Consider the following 21073-nt stretch of genomic DNA (forward strand, 5'->3'; position numbering starts at 1 on the left):
AGATACACCTCCTGTTGACTCTAGGTATAGGAGCTGGATGAGGAAGGAAAGGAGAGAGAGCAGGGAGAGTGGAGTCAAGGAGATTGGAGATGCTTTGTGTCATGCGTGGACAGGCCCGCACCTCTGTGCAGGAGGTTTTAAGTCCAACTAGCCTGCCTTCCTCGAGTTGCTTCCTCCATCCTCCATAGTCAGCAGGAATTTTGAGTGTGTCCAGTTATCCTCCGTGTTCCTGTTTAGCATTACCACCCCGTCTCTAACCGTTACTAAATGTTAGAGCTTTTGTAACCCAAAGGGTGAGATTGTGGTGGTAATAGAGTCTGCTAAGGCATGCCAGGTAGGGAGGGTATGGTGCTGGTAGTAGTGGTGGCAGCGTCGTAGTTATTGGTAAAGCCCAGTTGATTGCCTCTCTGGCAGGCACAGGGTGTCCACATGTGTGACTGCCTCCTGCAGCTTCCAAGTCATGACCTCTTATGCAGTATCCTTTTGGGGTCTCCTGAGTGATGGAGATGATCACGTCTCTGACCTCAGCCACATGAATTAGCATAAAAAAAGCTAAAGGCTGCTATTTAGCATATAAAGGCCTTCTATCTACTTTTGATAGAAGTTGTCAGAGAAACCGGGGTTGTGAGGTGATCGCTATGCAAGAGTTGATCCATGGCAACATGGCAAGCTAACATGTTGAAAATAAATTTGAAATATAAGTGGTCTTAGAAATACAAAGGCAGCAGAATAAATAGGGGCTTGGAGCAGTGTCTGGGAATCCAGGCTGGACTAACCTGTGAGAAATGCAGGAGTAAGTGGAGACTTATCTGGGCTCTGAGCAGGCCTTCACTCCAGTCTTCAGTAATTTCTGGTTATCTGTGAAATCCCTCCCATTCCCGAGGCTTCATCTTCTTCACATGTAAGGTGAGGAGCTCGCAGGAACTCCCAAGGCTCCTGTTCTGAGCAGGACATGGCTGAGAGAGCATTCTCCCTCTAAGAGATGTAGAACTCAGAGCGAAGTCTGGTTACCCTACCTACCCTAGTTAACCTGTCTTCTTGGCTCTTGGTAGCTGCTTTGAAATTCCTTGTTTCACAAAGTTTCAAGGGCCAAAGGGAGGCTCTGCTGAACTTTAATGGAAGAGAATCGTTAAATGTAAACTCTCACTATTATATTGATTCTAACAGGAATTTCAAATCTAGAAGTATATTAAATTTCCATTGGCATATGACAGCTCCCACAAGCTTAACTGCTTGGAGCAATGCACATTTATCATCTCACAGTTCTCAAGGGGTAGGAGTCCAGGCAAGTCCCTACTGGGTTGGCTACTCAGAGACTCACAAGGCTACAATCAAGCTGCTGACCAGGGCAGACTCTGGCAGCCTTTTGTGGATGTCTGCTAAATTCTTTTCTATACTGTATTTCAACGCCTTGTGTCTTGCTCTTTCTTCCAAACCAGTCTGAGCTCAGGAGAGACCTATGCCCTCTTTTAAAGGATGTACCCCACTTACTATGGAAGACCATCTGATTTGGAGCCTTGATGATACCTGCAGATCCTTTCCCCTAGCTAGCCTAATCATGATGTAATAACTCACCAACAGGAGTACCCAGCCCCCACTGGTTGCAGATGCTCCTCCAGTACTGTTCCTCAGGGGCAAGAGTCCTGAGTGCTCCCACTCGGGAGATTTCCTCATTGAACGGATTTGTCTTGTTCCTTGTACTATTATGTGTTTTTATAACCGAGGCCACCAGCTACCACATAAACATGTCTTCGTTGCCTTGTGGTGTTCTTCTGAGATATGTTTGCATCTGGTTCTTCTCTTGTAGACACTGGCAGGACTGCCAGATCAAGACACCTTCTATGACGTAGTAGACTGCCTGGAAGAGCTGGGCATCGCCGCTGTGTCCCAAAGGCACTTGAACAAGAAAGGGACAGACCTGGACTTGCTGGAGCAGTTTAATATCTATGAGGTAATAGAATGTTCTAAGTCATCTACAATATCAGCAAAGGTCAAAGGGTGAATCACATGTCTTCCAGACTAGGGTTCTAAGTGTGGTTCAGGGGCTCCCACACCATGGGGAATTTTCTAGAAATGTAAGGTTTTGGATCCCACCCAGATCTCCTGAATTGGAAACTCTTAAGAATGGGGCTAGCAGTCTTGTCCCCACAAGCATTCCAGGAGACCCCAATATGTAGTTGGGTTTAAGAACCTTTGACACAGAGGAAGCTGGCAACTATTCTGTATTGAAGAACATGTACTATGCTGACAGCACCTCTACTCAAGGAGAAAGCAGGTAGTGAGGCAGGGTGGAGAAGGTGGAAAGAGGGATGGGGGAGGGGAGGGGAAGGAAGAGGGGAGGGAGGGAGAGCTAATCAGCTGAATATGTCCTGTGAAGTAGAAATTTATGGGTATTTTTCAAAAAAACTCATCCCCCATTTTAAAGGCAGAGTCTTATGTAGCCCAGGCTAGCCTCAGAGTGACCTTCAACACCAAATCATCCTGGCTCTACCTCTCACGTGCTGGGATTATAGGTGCAGGCCACCATCCCAACAACAGAAAACAGTACTTTAAGCATGTTTCACAACATTTGCTTTCTTCTGTGTGTTCTCTTACCTTATTACCGTGCTTTTCTGTCTATGACTGTATATCACAAGGAAAATATCAAAATTTAACATTACACATTCTTGGTTATCTTCATACTATGTGATAGCATTTAAAATACAAATATGACAGTATTTAAATTGTAGGAGAGTTGGCAAAATTTCCCAGCTCATATTTGGAAGGTGCTGTTTACATTGTCAGTTATATTTCGACAGGGGAAAGACACTGTTAGAATCCTTGTTTCGTTTTGCTTTGTTTCTGGATCTGTATGCATTCTACAAGCATTCCATAATCAGCTTTCTGGTCAGTCATAAAGGACAGGATGTAAAAGAAACACTGGGCTTCTTGTCTGTCCCTGTTTTTCTGTGTTTTCATTCAGCATAAGTGACTGGCTAATATGGGAAGGTAGCATCTTTGGAAGGACATGAGAGTGTTTCTTCTCTGTGTCCATCTGCAGATGAGATTCCCATGGAAGCAAAGCTCTCAGGATTGCTCAGTGGTGGGCTTTGCTGACTCCCCATTTCATGGTCTGCCTACGGGTAGGCTTTTGCATGGCCCCAGTCTCCATCGGTGCCTTTGGAAGTTCAACCATACTCAACTTCCTGTTGAAACTGGGAAACTGGGTCATTTGAGGAGCCTTTACCTTCCTTTCCTTCCCTCTGCCTTCTTTTTCTCTATTCACCCACTGGCAATCTCTCTGAAGTGTCATCTCCATGAAGCCTTGTTGGCAAGGGGCTTTTGTTACTTGTTCCCAGTCCTCCACTGTTCAAAAGCAAATGTTTCTGGTATCCATGCCTCTGTCTAAAAGTTCTCATGACAATCCTGTCTGTCTGTCACTTTGAGCAACCGAAATCCTATGTTCCATGCCTCGTTTGAATGCAAGGGCCCAACACAGCTAAAGTTTCTTAAGTGCTTGGATGACTGTCTCCTGCAAACATCACACATGTGTATCACCAGAGGTGGGGCTCAGGAAGGGCATGGCTTATGCTGATGCCCAAGTCATAACTCAGGGTGACAACCAAATATTTTAGGTAGCAGACAGAGTCTGGGTCCTCATTCCTATCTGAATGTTAATGCATTTTTAGAAAACATTTGCTGTCCTAGGCAGCCAACTTTAAATATGTGCAAGGATAGCAAGAAGAATCTATACACAGAGCCAATACTTTCCTCAAAAAGACTTTGAATTTCTCAAGTGCCTGCAGAGATCTTGGGTAGACTTCTAGAGTGCTTCCTACTGGGGCAGGATGTCTGGTGGCCACATGTCTTGGGCTTTCTGGGACAGGCCTAGTTTTGTGTAATTTAATTCCATTTCAGAAAGGTGATTTGATCCATGTTTAATTAAATGTATTGAAAATTTATAGCCACATGTGATTTTTTTCAAATGTATAAATGGCCAAGATAAAAAAATCTTTTGTCATCTCTAGCTGCATATGTATCAAAAGATGGCCTAGTCAGCCATCACTGGAAAGAGAGACCCTTTGGACTTGCAAACTTTATATGCCCCAGTACAGGGGAACGCCGGGGCCAAAAAGGGGGAGTGGGTGGGTAGGGGATTGGGGGGGGGTATGGGGGACTTTTGGGATAGCATTGGAAATGTAAACGAGGAAAATACCTAATTAAAAAAAATCTTTTGTCAGATCATATGTGTTAGTTTTTAGATCTAAAACTATTCTTTCTGTAAGGAGAAAGACATCTTAAGGCTGGAGACTTCAGGCTGAGAAATCGCTGGTATTTTTAGAACTTGGTAACAAATGATTCTCCTTTCCTGAGAACTTTCCATTCAATTGTGTGTGTGTGTGTGTGTGTGTGTGTGTGTGTGTGTGTGTGTGTGTGTGTTTTATTGGTATGTATGTATGTATATCAGTGATATCCTGATGTGTAACAAACATACCATAATCAACAGCTATAAAGCAAAAGCCACTGTTCTTAGAATCAGGAATTTGGCTTGGCTTATCTAAGATATTTTCATTTGGTTCAGCTATCTGGTGGCCGGCCTTATTGTACCTGGGAGGTTCCAAGAAGCCTTGATCATCTGGCTTGATTTGTCTAGGTCATGAATGATCCCACTTCTTTACAGGACAGCAGCATTTGTGAAAAGCAAGACTAGCACAAATACTAACAGGCTTGGTGCCATGTTTACTGGTGGCCTATTGAGCAAAGCAAGTCATGTGGCCAAGCCTAGCCTCAGTGTAGGGAATGACACAGGTAAGGAAGCAAGGTGTGAGTGCCTATAATGCTGTGTTGTGGCCACAACCTCTTCACATGGCACTGACATGCACCCCACCTAACAGCTGAACGGAATTGTATAGGTGTGAGACAGCAGGTTTAAAAGGGTCACATGAGTTACTAAAACAGCTGCCTGGCATGGGTCACAGTCACATAATGATAACAACTCAGAGACATTACTAGTTTTGAGCTCCATTAGAAATGTTTGAATAGCTCAAAGCCAGTTACACAACTAAGCCTAGGTGGAAGGGGATGACACAGGGTGGTGTGTAAGTCACTAGAGACCTAATATTATACGGTTATCAGTGTAGCTCATGGGTGGAGAATGGGTTTAGCATGCCCAGGCCCAGTGGTCTCTCCCTAGAGCCATCCACCCAAAATTAATATTTGATCATATTAAGAAGTTATATTAAGTAGGACAATAATATAGTGATTATAGTGGTTTTAGCAATCATTTTAGTGAATATATTAAAATATTTACAGATGATAATGATATAATCTTAGATAGCTCTTTGAAAAATTGGTTCATGGGGTTGAAGGCAAAAGTGAGAGAGAAACCCTGTCTCGAAAAAAAACCAAAAAACAAAAAAAGTGAGATATAAATGGTGAATATTGTCTCTGTGTTGGCAGCTGGTGCACTGCTGTGGGTAGTGTGCATGTCCCACCGTTCCCACTCATCCCTGTCTCTTGTGTCTGTCTAAAATTTCCACAGTAAAGGAGATTTAAAATACTATGCCAAGACAAGCATTGAAACCATCCACCTCTGGGTATTTACTAATAAGAACTAGAATCAAAGGTTTCAGAGGTTTCTAAAGCAATTGTGCATAATTCACTATAGCCCCTCTTCTTGTTCCTACTTACAACAGGGGCTTATATACAGTCCAGGCTGGCCTTGTGCTCAGAATATTCCTGCCTTGGCTCCCAAGTTGCTGGGATTATAGGCTGTACCACCACACCTGACTATACAACTCTATCACCACTACCACCTCCTCCTCCTCCTCCTTTCCTCTCCCTTCCTCCTTTGACCAGTATCTTGTCATGGACCCGAATTTGAGCAGTTCCCCCAGTGACTTGTACATCACAGCATTGCCTGGATTACTTCCTGAGATTCTTCCCTTTGCATGAACTTTCTGTTCATCTCCCCTTTCCTTGACATGGGGCAATGAAATCGACTCCTGGACGCTGTGCCTCTCAGGGAGGCACTGTGAGAGGAATGTCACTTGATCTTTGGACCTTTGAGGTTAGACAAAGAATTAGAAATATCTGAACTGTGCTTTAGACACTCTTATATCGCTGCAAATGTGTGCTTAATAAGAAACAGAGTGAACACTTAGGTCAGGGGGAGTTCAAATGGCCTAAGAGCATTCTGTCAGGAATGGGGGGAAATAGACTAGAAACACTCAGGAACACTGCCACTGGCGAGGTGCTGTCATTCTCAAGCTTGCCCACACAGTGCCACTTAGAGTTTAAAGCGGAGATGACAACTGTGACTTATCACACATTGACCTTCATTTTTAATGTTTGTGCTTCCAGACAGGATTCCTAAGATGGGAATTTCCAGTGAGATTTTACAAGGATGAGCCGTAGGTGAACTCATCAGGTCTTGCCCTTTTAATACTGTGTCTGAGAATGATTGCAGGGTCACACTAAGTCCATCTTATCTAAAAGTTGCGGTTGGAAGAAATAAGGAGTGAAGGGTGGAGGTAGATGACCTGTTGTTCATCAGCTGTGTGCCTTCGCTACTGATAGAATCCCCTGAACTTTGTCAGGAGTGGCTGAGCCGCTGACCCTAGCCAGGCTCCCCCTGTCAGGGGAGCATAGGTGTGAAAATATCAGACCGTTGCTTTTGCAGAAGTCCACTTTCCTATCCTGGGGAGGTGAAACCATGGAACATTCCCAGTTCTCCATCATCTCTTTATTCCTCCATCCTCTCACTGGGCCGGATGAAGTTGTAAACAGCTTCAAAACAAGGAAACTTACACATTTGGGCATATGTTGGACCGTGTGCTCCGCAGTTGCTCGGCCTAACGAGCTGCCGGGCTTAGTTGGATCTGGTCCAGTTGGGCTGCAGGTTGCCTAACCTGGTGCTTCTGTGTAATGGAAGAGGATGGGAGCTTCCTGACTACGACCCTCTGCTGGGGTCAGAAGAGGGCATCACTGCTTGAGTACCACTCACAGAGACACCCCTCACCTTTGATATCCTCACAAGTACAGCTACCCTCACCAAGGGACCAGAGAGAGTGTGACTTGCCGCTGGCCCCATCTACTTTATTAGTGGCAGAGCCGAGCACACAAAGGTCTGCTCAACACTAAGGGAAATGCTCTTTTTACTGTCTAGATTTACAGGCAATACACATGAAAACCAAGCTAGGTATGATATGGTATGATATGACATGGCATGACATGACATGACATAGCATGCAGATGTACAAACCCCATGATGGGGACGAGTCAGAGAGGCTGAGGGGCCGAGCTTGCAGCCAGAGTAAGCTGAAGTGAGAAATACACAGCAGGGTCAAATGGAGCTGGAAAGCTTTAGAGCAACAGATCTCAACCTCTGGCTCATGACCCCTTGGGGGTCAGATGCTGCGGTCATGGGGATTGCCTAAGACCATCCAAAAACACAGACATTTACATTATGATTCATAACAGTAGCAAAATTACAGTAATAAAGAAACAATGAAAATACTTTATGGTTGGAGGTCAGCACATGAGGAACTATATTAAAGGCTGTATTAAAGCCTTAAGAAGGCTGAGAACCATTGCTTTAGAGTATTTAGCCTGGAGCTTGATCGGAGCTGGATATGCAAGGTCTCTGAAGAAGGAGTCACACAGACCTTCGTAAAGTAACCTTTGATAAAAGGCAAGCAGAGAAGTATATGGGGCCAAGTGGCCCAGGCTTCGCCTATAAAACTGAAAGTTCTCTGTATAAATTTGTATTACTTTTTAAAAGGAAAAATGTATTCAAAAACATTTTAGGATGCTTCCTAAGGTATTTGAACTCAAGTTCTTAGGCTTAATGCAAAGTGTCTTTACTGAGCCGTCTCACCAGCCCTAGAGAATCAACCTTTCCCTCTCCCTTCCTCCCTTCTTCTCTCTCTCGCTCCCTCTCACTCTCTCTGTCTCTGTTATCTCTCTCTCTCTCTCTGTGTGTGTGTGTGTGTGTGTGTGTATTTGGAGACAAGGTCTCCCTTTGACTCACGGCTGTCCTAGAACTTACTATGTAGGCCAGGCTGGCCTCAACTTCACAGATACCCACCTGCCTCTGTGTTAGGTGAGGATATTTTTAAAAAGCAATCTGTCACATGTCTTTATTGCAATATGTGCAAGCTCCACCCTAGACACTAAAGGTTACCCAAGAGCACAGCTGTTGTCAAGTAGGCTTCTGGAATCATATAGTACATACCGCTGTAGAAAGCCTTTCAGAAAGACTAGCAGAGAAGCCAGCCCCTATTCTCCTGGAACCCATGGCTCTTACCTGCTCTGTCTTCCTCTGAGCACCCTCTTTGGGAAAGGCAGCTCAGAAATGAGCGGGTATGGAATCCAGGAGGCTTAGGAAAACCTCTGCCTCCCGGAATGGAGAAGAGCGAAGGCAGGACAGGAAATGATGGCCAGTCAACTGGAAGTGTGGGTGTGAGGTCCTTATTAGTGCTATGGTTTGCATAGGAATGGCTTCCAGAGGTTCAGTTGGATCCAGTCATTAGGAGCTGGTCTGGTCATTAATACGAGGAGCAACTTAATCCGCTAATGGATACATGATTTGGTTGTAGTGTTAAGTGGTGGTAACAAGGAGGAAGAGTCTAGGTCATAGAAGTAGGCCCCCAGGGGAGGCCTTTTAAGACAAAACTCTTCTCTGTGTCACTATCTCCATCCTGACTACCATGGAGTGAGCAGCTTGGCTCTGTTTCCTAAATGTCCTGTAGGTGGGTATTTGGTTCACTGATTCTTGGGTACCAGGGTGGTGAGAAGCTTTCTTCCACAGTGGTCTTCCACTGTGATGTCACTGTCTTCCTATAGAATCAAGCACACCCAAACCATTTAACACCATGAACCCAAACAAATCTTTCTTTTTTAAGTTGACTTTCTCAGAGATTTAGTCATGGTGATGAAAAGCTGATAAAAACATTTAGATTTCTGACAATTTCACATATTTGGTCCATAGAATCCATAGTGACAGACACTGTGCAATCGCAGATTGAGCTTGACCTCTGAACACATGTGAGGGTCATTTTGAGATGGAACAGTGGCCTGCAATGTAGGGAAATAAACAAACAAAAGCAGTTTTAAATCTATCTAGAGTTGACATACAGTCACAATCAAGGCCTGAGAAAAGCTATCAAGTTTGACTTGCCTGATACACTCTTCTTTTCCAGGTGGCACTCAGGCATGAAGATGGTGATGAGACAGCTGAGCCACCCCCCAGTGGGCACCGGGACCGGAGGAGGGCCAGCATGTGTTCTGGTGGCACTGTGGGTGAGCAACAGGGCCTTGACCGCAGAAGGAGCCGTAGACACTCAATCCAGAATATCAAGAGCCCACTGTCAGCTCCCACCAGCCCCTGCTCCCCGTCTGTTCCTGCCTTCAAACCCAGCCAAGTTCGAGACCTCTGTGAAAAGTAAGCCTAACTCTGGTGGTGGGAAGAGGATGAAAGGTCATGTGTACTGACCACGATTTCCCTCTTCACTAGATGGTAGGGCCTCCTGGCCTTGCTTCCCGCCTCTCCTCTACCATACGTCCCTCAGAGAGCTTCCATTTAGGCTTCTCCTGATGGCAAGCCTAGACTTGACCTTACTAAACCCATCTAGTATTTTGCAAAACAGCAAAATCCAAGTCCAAAGCCATGGCCTAGAAATAAATGGTATGCCACACAGATATGCAAGGTTGGTGGCTCTGGAGGTAATGTAGCCATACACAGATTGGTTTTGGATATGTAGAATAAACATGTGTAAATTTAAAGACATCTCTCTATATTCAGCACATTCTCATTTCAGCATCTACTTCCTCAGTAAACATGTTTATTGAATGTCCATTATAGGTCAGGACCATTCAAAGGTATGAAGATTCATACTCATGTACACAACAGATGTATGATCTTTATCTTTATGAACCTCATATCTAAGCCGGGAGAAAGAGAATGAGGTAGGTAGAAAGAGAGAGAGGGACCCATAGACCTATGAGAATTCATTATGGATTCAAAACAGGAAGCTTGATGGTACCTTTGGGAGCCTGGTATGATTCTAGGGAAAACATCAGAAAGGGTGGCCTGGCTTCTCAGGCCCCAAGTGGGCCACAGAGGTACCCTATTCATTTGCTGCTGAGGTCAGATGCTAGGCATACTCTTATCAGTATCAAAGGCTCCACATTCTCTCTCATCCTGGAAATATGTGTAGGAGTCAAATTTAGCCTACCCAGCAGCCTGGTGAAGGAAAAAATAACTCAGAATATTGGACATCCTTTAGAACGTCAATCACCAAGAATGAGTGTGTTCCTCCCAACCCCCACTGCAGAGAGATTAGCACACCATCTCCATCACCAAGCAGTGTGGGCCTCATGGACATGCAGCAGGCCACACATCTCTTTGCCTGCTAACCAGAAAGCAGGAGGAGGGCCTGGTTTGAGAGACATGTGCAGCAAGCATGGTCCCTTTCTATGTCATGGCCCCAGTGGTCCAGTTTCTGAAGTTGTATGACCAGCTCTACTCTAGTGAATGTCCCAGACTTCTAAATAGATTAAAGTTAGGAAGATTTACCATGAGCTTTGCATTTTGTGACCCAGGACCTTGAAGAAACTCATCCAGAGCCAAGCCACAACGCACCTGAAGCACTTCCCCAGTTAAGTGCTGGCAGTTTGGGCAATTGACTCAGAGGAGGATGAGGAAAATGTACATATACAGCAGCTCAAAACCATTTATTTAAACCGATGGAGATGCTGAAGGCAGGCACGGGCTAGCCTTGTTGGCCTCACGGGTTCTTGACTCAGATTCATGTTGTGCTTGTATCTGGCCTCGTTCTTCCTCTTCTGCTTTTCAAAGGTTCATATGTTGTGTGTTTGAGTGACCGCATCTTCTGGTAAGTTGTCAAGGATGACAGCGGTGCAGGGGATTTTCCTGGGAGCAGCTCATAGTCTCCAGGTTCTAGCCTCAGCAGGAATTGAATCTGGGGTAGAGAGAGGACACAGAGAGACCGCTCTGAACATTGCTTGTCTTGTTCTTTCCAAGAAGTATGCATATTTCATTGTGCTGATGTTAATACTTTAATATGAATTTAGTAGCATGTGGGAAAAGTACTTTCCAATTTATAAAGATGAGAAGACATCAAAAGGAGCTAGGGTGTCGCTCAGTATAGAGCACTTGCTAGGCACATGCAAGGTCCTGAGTTTGGTCCTTAGTACTGCAAAACAGGAAGTGAAGGGAAATTAAAAGAATGAACCTGAGAAGAGAAGACATTGGACAGTCTGGTAACTTTGAAATAACTTTGTCCATAGAGCCTGTTGGAGGGGATCAAGGGTGGTAGGCAATGGTACAATTCACTTCAAAGCAAGAGTACAATTCAGGAAAGGATGGCGAGAAAGAAAATGGGAAATATTCTCCCTGTGCTTAGTGGAGGCACCTGCTCAACCTCTGTGCACTCAACATAGGACTTCAGAATCAAGCCACCCTGGAGGCCCAGGAAGCAAGGCTGTGAACTCCCTGGACATACTTGATTCTTTCTACAGTAAGGTTCCTGTAGATGCCACATAGGAGGCTGGGTTTTATTCTTCTGTGACACAAATGATGCCAGCACATTGGAGAAGACAGAACTGTGAAAGTCAGGAGGAGACTCATGGTGTTGGAAATGTGTGTGGAACTTTCTGCTCACATCATTTGAGTTTAGCTCTCAAAAATAAAAAGACCCCCTTGAACAGGGTGGGACAAGTGCCAGACAGAAGGTATGGTGGGCTTTGCAATGGATACAGGAGTAGGGGATGGGCTGAACTGTGAGTTAAACTCAATTCTTGGCTCTCAGTGTTCAGAGCTACTTCCCACCAACCCACTCTTAAACATTTGCATTGGACAAGACTTACCCTTCAGACTCTTAGGAAAAGAACTGGTCTTCATATGGGCATGTCTTCACTGAGGTAAATACAAATATTCAAGAAGAATTAAAAAGGACACCACATCACACTTCCTTACAGACATAAGCCTGCCAAGATTATTGCTATCATTTTAGTAATGATAGTGTGACCCTGGACTCATATTACCATGTAATGGCTTCTACAATGGTCATTGGCCAAATGACTTTATTAATCATCCGTTACCGGAGACATTTTTAATGTAATGTTTATATCATAGCAAATTTCATTTCTGTATTTTATTTTTGCAGATTTGGTTATAAGCAGAAAGATCGTACCATTTTCATTTACTACTGAGAAAATTATTTGAGGTTATCTAGTTAGCAGAAATGATCAAAACTTTCAAACCCCAGCAATCCATTTCATTCAAATTGCCACCATGTATGGTCATCTGAAAGACTAAAACATTTTTGACATTTGTCTAGCCGAAAGCAGGAACCCAGTGGAGTGCACGCACAGGCTCGGGCTCTTTCTTTCATGAACCCCTATTCTACCCACATACTTCCTGCTTGTTATTACAGTCTCTGGCCTTAATTTACCTACCCAAGCATGCCCCTGTTCAACCAGGTGCTTGCTTTCAGCACACAACAGGTCTCTTTCTGTTCTGTCTTCTAGTGTTTCTGGGTGGAAACACTGCACAGGGCCTTGCGTGCAACTCCACTCCCCATCCTGTTGAGTTGCATGCAACATTCCACTCTCCAGAGGTAATTTTGAAACTCACTAAGTCAACCGACACCTGTGAGGTTCCATCTAGCTCTCAGCCATGTGTGTAGTTCAGAACACGGAAGAGTGCCTAGCAAGATGTGCACAGTGACAGCTGGCTGGGGAGTGGAAGACCTAGACTTCTGCCACGTGTACCAAAGGGCAGTGACGGCTGGCTGTCATGCAAATCTTAGATGTCATGAAATACTAATCTCCCGTGCTTCCCCCAACCCCCACCAATCATTTTAAATGCAAAATATATACTAATGTCTAGGCTCTCCAAAATAGGTTTTCGGCCAAATTGAGTTCACTGGTTGTATTTTACCAACTATTTTTCTCAAGAGCCAGCTAATTTTAAAGAGGGGGGAGGGGATGGGCTGAAATTGCCAATGAGGAAAATATGAGGAAGGACAGGGAAACCACTATACCATATGGGGAGACTGGGCAATCTATAGTTAGGGTTAGAACAAGAAGGAAAAGGAAGCTGTGACATGCTTCAGTAGGTGGGCGGCTTGCCTAGCATGCACAAGTCAGGGTCGTACCCTGTCACCACATAAGCCAGATATGATGGCACGTGAGCATAACTCTGGCACTCAGGTAATGGAGCCAGGAAGACTGAGAGTTCAAGGTCATTCTGAGCTACATTGCAAGTTTGAGGACAGCTTAGGATATATGAGACCCTGGGAGGAAAAATCCCATGAAGAGATTAAGAAGATCTTGTGGATCACAAATTCCTGTGATACAGGTGAAGTTGGAGAAGGATGGGTGATAAGCTGTGGTAGGGTGGGAGGAAAGGGGCTAATGACACATGCAGGGAGATGGAGTTAGGGAGGTCACAGCAAGATAAGCTCAGTTCTAGTGACCCCCAAGGAAGTAGTTCTCAACCAGGAATGGCTTTACCATTCAAGGGACACCTGGCTATGCTTTTGGGTTATCACTACTGGCATGCTGGGATCCTGTGGACCCAAGGTAGGAAGAGTCCAGGAATGCTATCCTGTTGTGCACAGGGCAGCCCTCCACGAAGAGTTAGCTCTTGTGCAGTGTGTGAGTGAGTGATACATCAGGAACCATGCCTTAAGTACGCTCATGTAATTGGCTGGAGCTTTCACTTCCTTCTTGGGATGCTTACAGGATTGGGAATGGCTGTTGGACAAGGTAGCCAAGGTTATTTTATTTTATTTTATTTTATTTTATTTTATTTTATTTTTAAAAGAACAATATGGGACTCCATGTATCTGCCTCAAATGTTCACATACCAACCAAACTCTGGAGCAAAATTAACTTGATTCAGAAAATATCATGAATCTGTTAAAAATTCAGGTCTGTACATGATATTCCTGGTATAAAGCTTTCATTGGCATTTTACAGCTATCACAAAGACAGCATTTTTTTTTTTTTAAACAAGAATGGAGTTGTGGAATTTCTTAACCCTGGTCACTCTGGCTTATGTAAGTTATGGCAGAACACTTTTCTAGTATTTGTTTTAGCAAATTTTCACTCTTCAGATTCTCAGCAAGTTACACTGAATTCAGTTAGGAACAGGCTTGACTAAAACAAATGAATCAATCAGCAACCAAACACAGCCAGTTCGAATCAGCCTGAGTCTATCACATTCCAAAAAATTGACATCTTGGAATGTGACACCTTCATGAAACAAATTGGCAAGGCAGCCATATACTTACAAAACAGAGGTGTGCTAGCCTGAGGCAGGCCTCGTGACCCTGTGCTGGGGTAGGTGTGCAGGCTCGTATAACCAGAGATGTGCAGGTGGCTGGGGGGCCAGATTCACAGTTCTTCTTGGGTTGCTGATGTTGTCAATGGTTGGCACAGAAGTTAAAAGGCTAAATACAAGCATTGCTGTGTTTTCTGTGTAAGTTGTATGAAGAAGAATGATAACGAGGTGCTTGCTGTTTTTGAAACAGCAGTATCCATTTTAACGAATTGAAAAGTCATTAGGATGAAAACATAGGCAGTTGTGTGAGCTTTTGCTGGTCCCTCTGCCCCAGATAGGGCACTAATGATAGACACAAACAATTCGACCCAAGTGCAGCTCTAAGTACCAATGAATTTAACTGGTGTTACTCACAGGAGTGTGGGCAACTTATGGGCAGCTACACCACTGAAGAAAAAGATCTCCCAGCAACTACTAGCTGCCAGTTGCCTGGCAGATGCTTATGTGCTCGGTAAAGCTTTCTGAGCATTGCAGCTGTCAGTATTAGTGTGATGCTATCTGTCCCTACTATAAAGCAATGGCCAGGTGTAAGTTGCTAGAAAGCTGTGATAGTAAAGCCAGGCTTCGGACATTTCTCTCATGCCTGTCTTAGGCTCAGCTCCAAAGAGATCCTGAATGCCACCCAATTGGTGGTAGAGCTGGGAAGGTCAAGGTTTCCTCCATGGAAAGGTGAATAACAGTAGAGGTACCACTCAGGAAGCACTCACTTGGAGGAACAGGGCTGAGGATGGGGGATGAGAGGCAATGGAGTCCTTTGATGAGTTCTGGGAGTCAGACTCTGAGACCAGCATCAGGGTGCGAATCTGAGTTTATTGTATAGCAAATAAGCTTATATACAGTGTTTGAGCCAACCCCAAGCCTCTAAATCCTCAGGCAATTATCTTACTCTACTGTAACTGTGCCCCAGTGAAAGCGCTGCATGATGCTGTTATTTAGAAGGATGGGGGGGGGGGGAACCTCACCACTGGTTAGGACTTTAGTGAAGACAGGGGAAACAGCCTCCACCCTGGCCTTGCTTCCTTTTGTTGTCTCACTAGTGTTCTGGGAGCCATCTTTCATCTAATGGCTTGTATGGCTGATCAGGACTTTTCAAGGAGTCTCAGGAGCCTGTGGTACCTTACTCTCCATCCCACTCTTTATTTTACAAGGTTGACCTCCACATCCACTATACTTGCCATGTGTTGTCTGGGGTGCTAGGTAGTTTTTTGTGTATTGTAATTTCCATGGACAAAGTTGTAGTGTCCTTTTTATTTAATAGACAGGGGACTTGCCATAGATTGTACTGCTGAACAGTGACCAGACATGGCTTAGAGCTTGTACCCAACCGAACATGACTGACTGGAAGGACTCTCTGATGGGCAAGAATGTGTTTGAGAGGGGCAGTGTTTTAGCTTTGAGGGGCTAATTAGATTCCCTGAGGAAAAAATGTCATTCAGAGGAAATGATTACTTGAGCTTGGTGGTCTTAAAGATCTGTATTGATTATTGGTTTTTATTGGGTTTTAGTTATCATTTGTATTGCTTTTCTCATAAATGGTCACTACTATGGCTTCTGGAAAGGACTTCTGAAAATGCTAATCCTGGAACAAAGCTTCCCAATGGACAGAGACTAACCAGCCATTCCGGCAGAGATGGAGAAAGAAGATTGCAGAGAACAGACACTCATTGAGAAGAAGCGTAGCTCTAGGTGCAGGAGGAGCAGGATCTAATGTTTTAGCATCTGAAAGTCAGTACACCAATTAGTGGTCCAGTGGGTGGTGGGATGAGGGGAGCCAGGCCATGAGGTGAGCCTGTGGGCGGGAGTACAGGGGAGAGATTGGAGATACTCACTGTGCTCCTATAAAGTGGGGGAAGCGCATTGGCATGACTCCATCAGCCGCAGGAAGCAGTGGGCAAATGGAGAGCCTAATTACAGAACCCAGTGGACCAGTGATCTCATCTTCCTATATTTTGATAAGGATGAGATATACTTGGTTGCTTATGTTTTAGGACAGGACTTCTCCACAGGGCTCTGTTGCCAGAGTTACAGGATTCATCCAGTGGTTACCTGTGGGGTCTGCAGCAGAGTAATGAAGTTGACCCATCTCTTGGGAATTGTTGGCAATAAGCAATCTGTTTACAAGGGGAAAGTGAACTATGAAGCAAGTGGGCATGACATAACATTAACATAAAATCTTTGCCTCGGGTGACTTATTAAGTGCTGGCTCCTACAGCTAGGCTTGGCCAGCTGCAGTAAGGAACAGATATGGTGGTCAAGATCAGAGGTATGATTGATCCTCAGGCTTGAGTTCAGCCATAGACCTCCTTAAGAGGGTGATAGGACAGTTAAGATACACAGCAAAAAAATGTGCACCTTAGCAGGGTGGGGGTTATGTTAGCCACTTCACACCCTGAAGCTTCCCCAGCTAGTGTTCTTTTATAGAAGGTAATTGTTAAGTAATATGGACATGAGCTGGAGAGAATATTTTATTATCTAGCATAAACTTGCTAGAGGATTTCACAACAACCAGATTAACAAGCACTGGTACCATGGGCAGCAAGCAGCTACTTGGGAAGGGTTATCTGATGGTAAGTGATCTGTTGTGAGTGGGCTGCACTCACAAGGCCCGTGACCTCCTGAAGTATTACTGGATGGCAGCCAGGGGTGTGGTGATGTCCAAGGCCCTTCTGGAGCACTGTCTAGCAAAAGGCGGGCTGGAGGAAACAAAGACTGGGTTACGGAAGAAGTAGCTTGGGGAGGGAACTACTTGGGCTGGGAGGAAGAAGTCAAATGGTAAAGTTTCTGACTTTTGGAAAAACCATGACTAGATTGCCAATTTCTTGGGAGTTCAATCTTTGCTGATGGCATGGTATATTTGGGGATCTTTCTAGATTCTGAGGAAATTGGTAGACACTGATCCTAAAACCCACACAGAGCCAGCAATTAGTTTCAGATGGAAAAGTCAGTGTGTGTGTGCGCACTCACGTGAGTGCGCATGTTCACACACGCGTGTGTGCATTGGGGTGGGTCTTTGAATGAGACCTGGAAGTAGAAACACCTAGAGGATAGAAAGTGTGGGGTGTGGTGAGATGCAGAAGAGTATGGTTTACAGGACAGTGACTTGATCACATCAATCAGAGTTTGAGCTGATTCCCAAGCACCCAGTAGTGTAGGATTCTGGGCTGGCTCACTCAGCAGCCTCTGGGTATGGTGTGTTTGAAAGACCTAGAACTAGTAATCCCCAGTCATTTGGACAGGCACCTGGAGGAACCAAATATGTACAGCTGAGAGGTGAAGCCCAGGCTGGAGAGCAGGAAAGGTAAACTAAGAGGCAGAGAAACAGAGGCCTGGCAAAGAGAGTATTGGATCTTACGAAATGATACCGACAAGACTGCCACCCACTCCCTAGTCAGGGGACTTTTAACGTGCTCGTCCTCAAGTGTGAGTGTTTCTCAGGCTAGTGGACTCTGACGGTGTGAGATTTCACAAGGAGACCAGACTATTCACATGGTGGCTAAAGGGAAGGCCTGACTGATTTGGTTGGTGAAGGGCTGAGTTTGCTCCCCTTTGACCTGTACAGACCCTGTGTTTCCTATAACACACACCTTCCCATCCAGGATGCTCACAACCTTTGCTGCTGAGCTTGGACTTCCAAGGTGGTCCTTGATGGTGTGGACATGAGGACATGTGGTTCCCAAGAGGCCTTTGAGAGGAGAGCATGGTTTTTTCAAGAGTTGTTGATTGATTAGATCCACTCATGGGTAGAGCAGTATCAGTTTTGCTTCCTACGTTCTATGGTTAGGCTAGGCATGGTGGTACATACCTGTTTTCCTAGTACTTGAGAAGCAGACACAAGAGAATCTCTGAGCATGTAGGACCAGCCAGCCGGGACTACATAGCAAGGCACCATAAAGAGAAGGACCAGGGAGAGAAGGAGGGGAGAAAAAGGGCTAAATGGAGGAAGCCTGGTGGTAATTCTGGACTAATGACAGATAACCCCGAAGATACAAGTTGGAGGCCAAATGTGAGAACAAAAGATAAGTTGTCTCTGAATACAGGCAATGGTGATGAAGTGTTAGGCAAAGGCCCATGGAGGACTGAAGGAAACAGACCTGGCCTTCGGCCACACTGTCACTCTGTGATCAGAAAGATGGTGGCAATGACAGAAACACTGTAGTCATGCTGAAACAAATATTCTGACTACTAAGCATCTGTTCAATAGCTGGCAAGGAATATTTGTACATTCAGCAGGATGCCTCTTTCTGAAATTGATGCTGTTCTTTCCTATACAGAGGTTTGTCAGATTCGTATAGTCACATTTGTCAAGTGTCCTTTTGTCAGCATGTGGTTTGATTTGGTTTTGTTTTAACTTGAAATGAGGTCATTATTATGAGAGACTTCTCAGAATTGATTTGTTGTGGGCCAGACCCATATACCTGTGTCTACCCCATGGTGTCATGGATATCTATTGCATCTCTTTGCTTCCTGGTGTTAGCAGGACATTAATGAGATGGAGATGGAGAGTGACAGGCAGGAAAGGTGAGATGGTAGGCTCTGCATGCATGTGAATATAGGTAGAAGAGCTGATAGTATTCAGTGGGGAAGAAGGGAAGGAAGGAAGGACAAATGACTTTATCCAGTATTAAAGAGGCATTTCTCCAGCTGGTTATTCTAAACAGAGATAGAATTTCATAACTGTTAGGCCCATGATGCTGAAGTTGGGCTCCCTGAATTTAATCTCAGTTTAATGCCAGGGGACCCTGAGATTGTCCTAACCTCTCAATGTCTTGGGTTTTCTTCTGTGAATGAAGACACTAACAGGAGAACTGTTCCAGAGGTCAATCAGGAAAGAGAGAAGCTATGTAAACCATCTTACATGAAAGAAGCCAGTATATTGGCTAAATAAAAAGAATCAGTGACTTCAGAGATATAACAGAGCAAAACCAAGCACAGTGCAGAGCCACCCACCCTTGTACCTCGTGAACCAGGCCCTTCAAAGCTTAGTGGTCCTGGGTGCCTTTTGGATGGTGAATGCCTTTGATTATCCTAAAAAGGCTTTCCAAAGACATTGTGACTCAGAGGGGGGCCAGAGGCAATTCTAGGAACTTTGGGAAGGCTTGGTTACAGAATCTCCATTACCCCAGAGACATCATTTCATTCCGGGGAGCTTTGCTCCTGCCATGTGGTTTTGGTTTTATAAACATGAGATTAAAAGGTGAGTAGAGATGGACCCTCTGGAGGAAGTGGCCAGTCCAGGCCTGCTGCATGCTGGCATTTCTCCCTTAAAGACCCATGGACAGGGCAGGGCAAGGAGGAGGAGTGGACAGTGTGTCATGGCTGTATGCCATGGGCAGGCCTCCTGAATGGGAGGCAAATGCTTGCAAGACTCAAGATAGCCATTTTCTGACCCTACAATTCTTAAATTTATGACCAGTGTTGCAAATTTGCCTTCTCATTTGAGGGTAGAATAGTTTACATGGTAACATCAGAAGAAGAAAATTTTCAATTGCCTCTGACCTAGTGTTGTCTGTGTGTCTGGACTTGTCCACAGCCCTGAGAGCTTTTGTCACCAAGGCGCCTTTTGTAAGGCATCTTCACTAGGGAAACTCAAACTGTCTGCTTTTCCAGAGCAGCCTTGTGGTAACACATTTTATACTGACACATGTTCTGAGTTTTGCTTTTAATGACTGACCTAGTTTGGTGTGCTAGGAACATTAGCACCTTTTATCAACAGTTAGTCCCAAATCTTATGCACTTACTACTCTACTTGTATGTTCTCATGCCTACATATTCTAGCATTTGAAACTATGGCCATTATAAAGATCACAGTTTCATAAGACAATGTGCAAATGAATATGATGGCAGTACACATGGGTGGCTTTGGGAGGGGAGCAGTCAGCTGTGTGGTAGGGGGCAAAGGCAGAAAAAAGGTTGGGCTCTTGGGGAGAACTTGAAGAAGTGTACAGGGGTAGCCATGGTAGTGTTTGTAACAGCAAAGAACCACTGTTATAAGGACAACTTGGAAGTGTTGCATGATGGGAGTAGCTACCAGTTGTGAGAAGTGCATGACACTGGAAACACCAGCACACTTGCCAGGCATCCGGTGCAGAGCATTTATAGATTATGCTTCATTGGTTTTTGTTTGCTTGAAACTCGGTCTCACATAGCCCAAAACTGGCCTTTTGAGTCTTGATTCTTGACTATTGATTTTTCTGCCTGTCTCCCAATACCCTCCCGGAACAACAAGTATGCACTACCACACCCAACTTCAATTATTTTAGTCCAGGAGTTTTTCACTAAATTCAGAACAGTATTTCTAATAAAAGAGGACTGGCTTTTTGTAACTAATATACTATCTTAAAAGACTGTCAAATCTTGTAAAAATATTAATGTAAAAAGTCTTTTAGAAAAGAAAGTTGTGGGATAAGACTGCACCAGGAAAGGATAAGATGGAATGAGTCTTGATGAGTAAGGATGAGAAGAATGCTTCAGACCATGGGAACACCTTGTTCAGTGGGAAATGGAGTGGAGGTTTTGGTATGCCTGAGTGTCCTATAGGTAGCTGGAGAGATAAGATTGTGGAACATGGAGGAAAATAGAGGTGGTGGGAGATGGAATGAGCTCATATGGTAAGCAGGTTGGGCCATGCAAGGCCTTGGAACTCATAAGTCTGGTAATTATTTGGCATGTGAGTTCAGCCATACTAGCATTGCATATTTGAAACAATGCCCAAATACCTGA

The 21073-nt window shown here is 44.6% G+C and overlaps 1 protein-coding gene across 6 annotated transcripts in view; it reads left to right on the plus strand.

Annotated features, from left to right (window-relative positions):
* Positions 1–21073, plus strand: part of Fhod3 (formin homology 2 domain containing 3) — a 425120-nt gene that overhangs the window by 284221 nt on the left and 119826 nt on the right. For all 6 annotated transcript variants that reach the window (XM_006525826.4, XM_006525828.4, XM_006525830.4 and 3 more), the window contains exons 9-10: positions 1808–1951; positions 9183–9424. In XM_006525826.4, coding sequence (XP_006525889.1) covers positions 1808–1951; positions 9183–9424 — 386 coding nt within the window. The remainder of the gene's footprint in view (positions 1–1807; positions 1952–9182; positions 9425–21073) is intronic.

This window comes from Mus musculus, chromosome 18 (genome assembly GCF_000001635.26).
Source record: "Mus musculus strain C57BL/6J chromosome 18, GRCm38.p6 C57BL/6J".
NCBI classification, from domain to species: domain Eukaryota; kingdom Metazoa; phylum Chordata; class Mammalia; order Rodentia; family Muridae; genus Mus; species Mus musculus.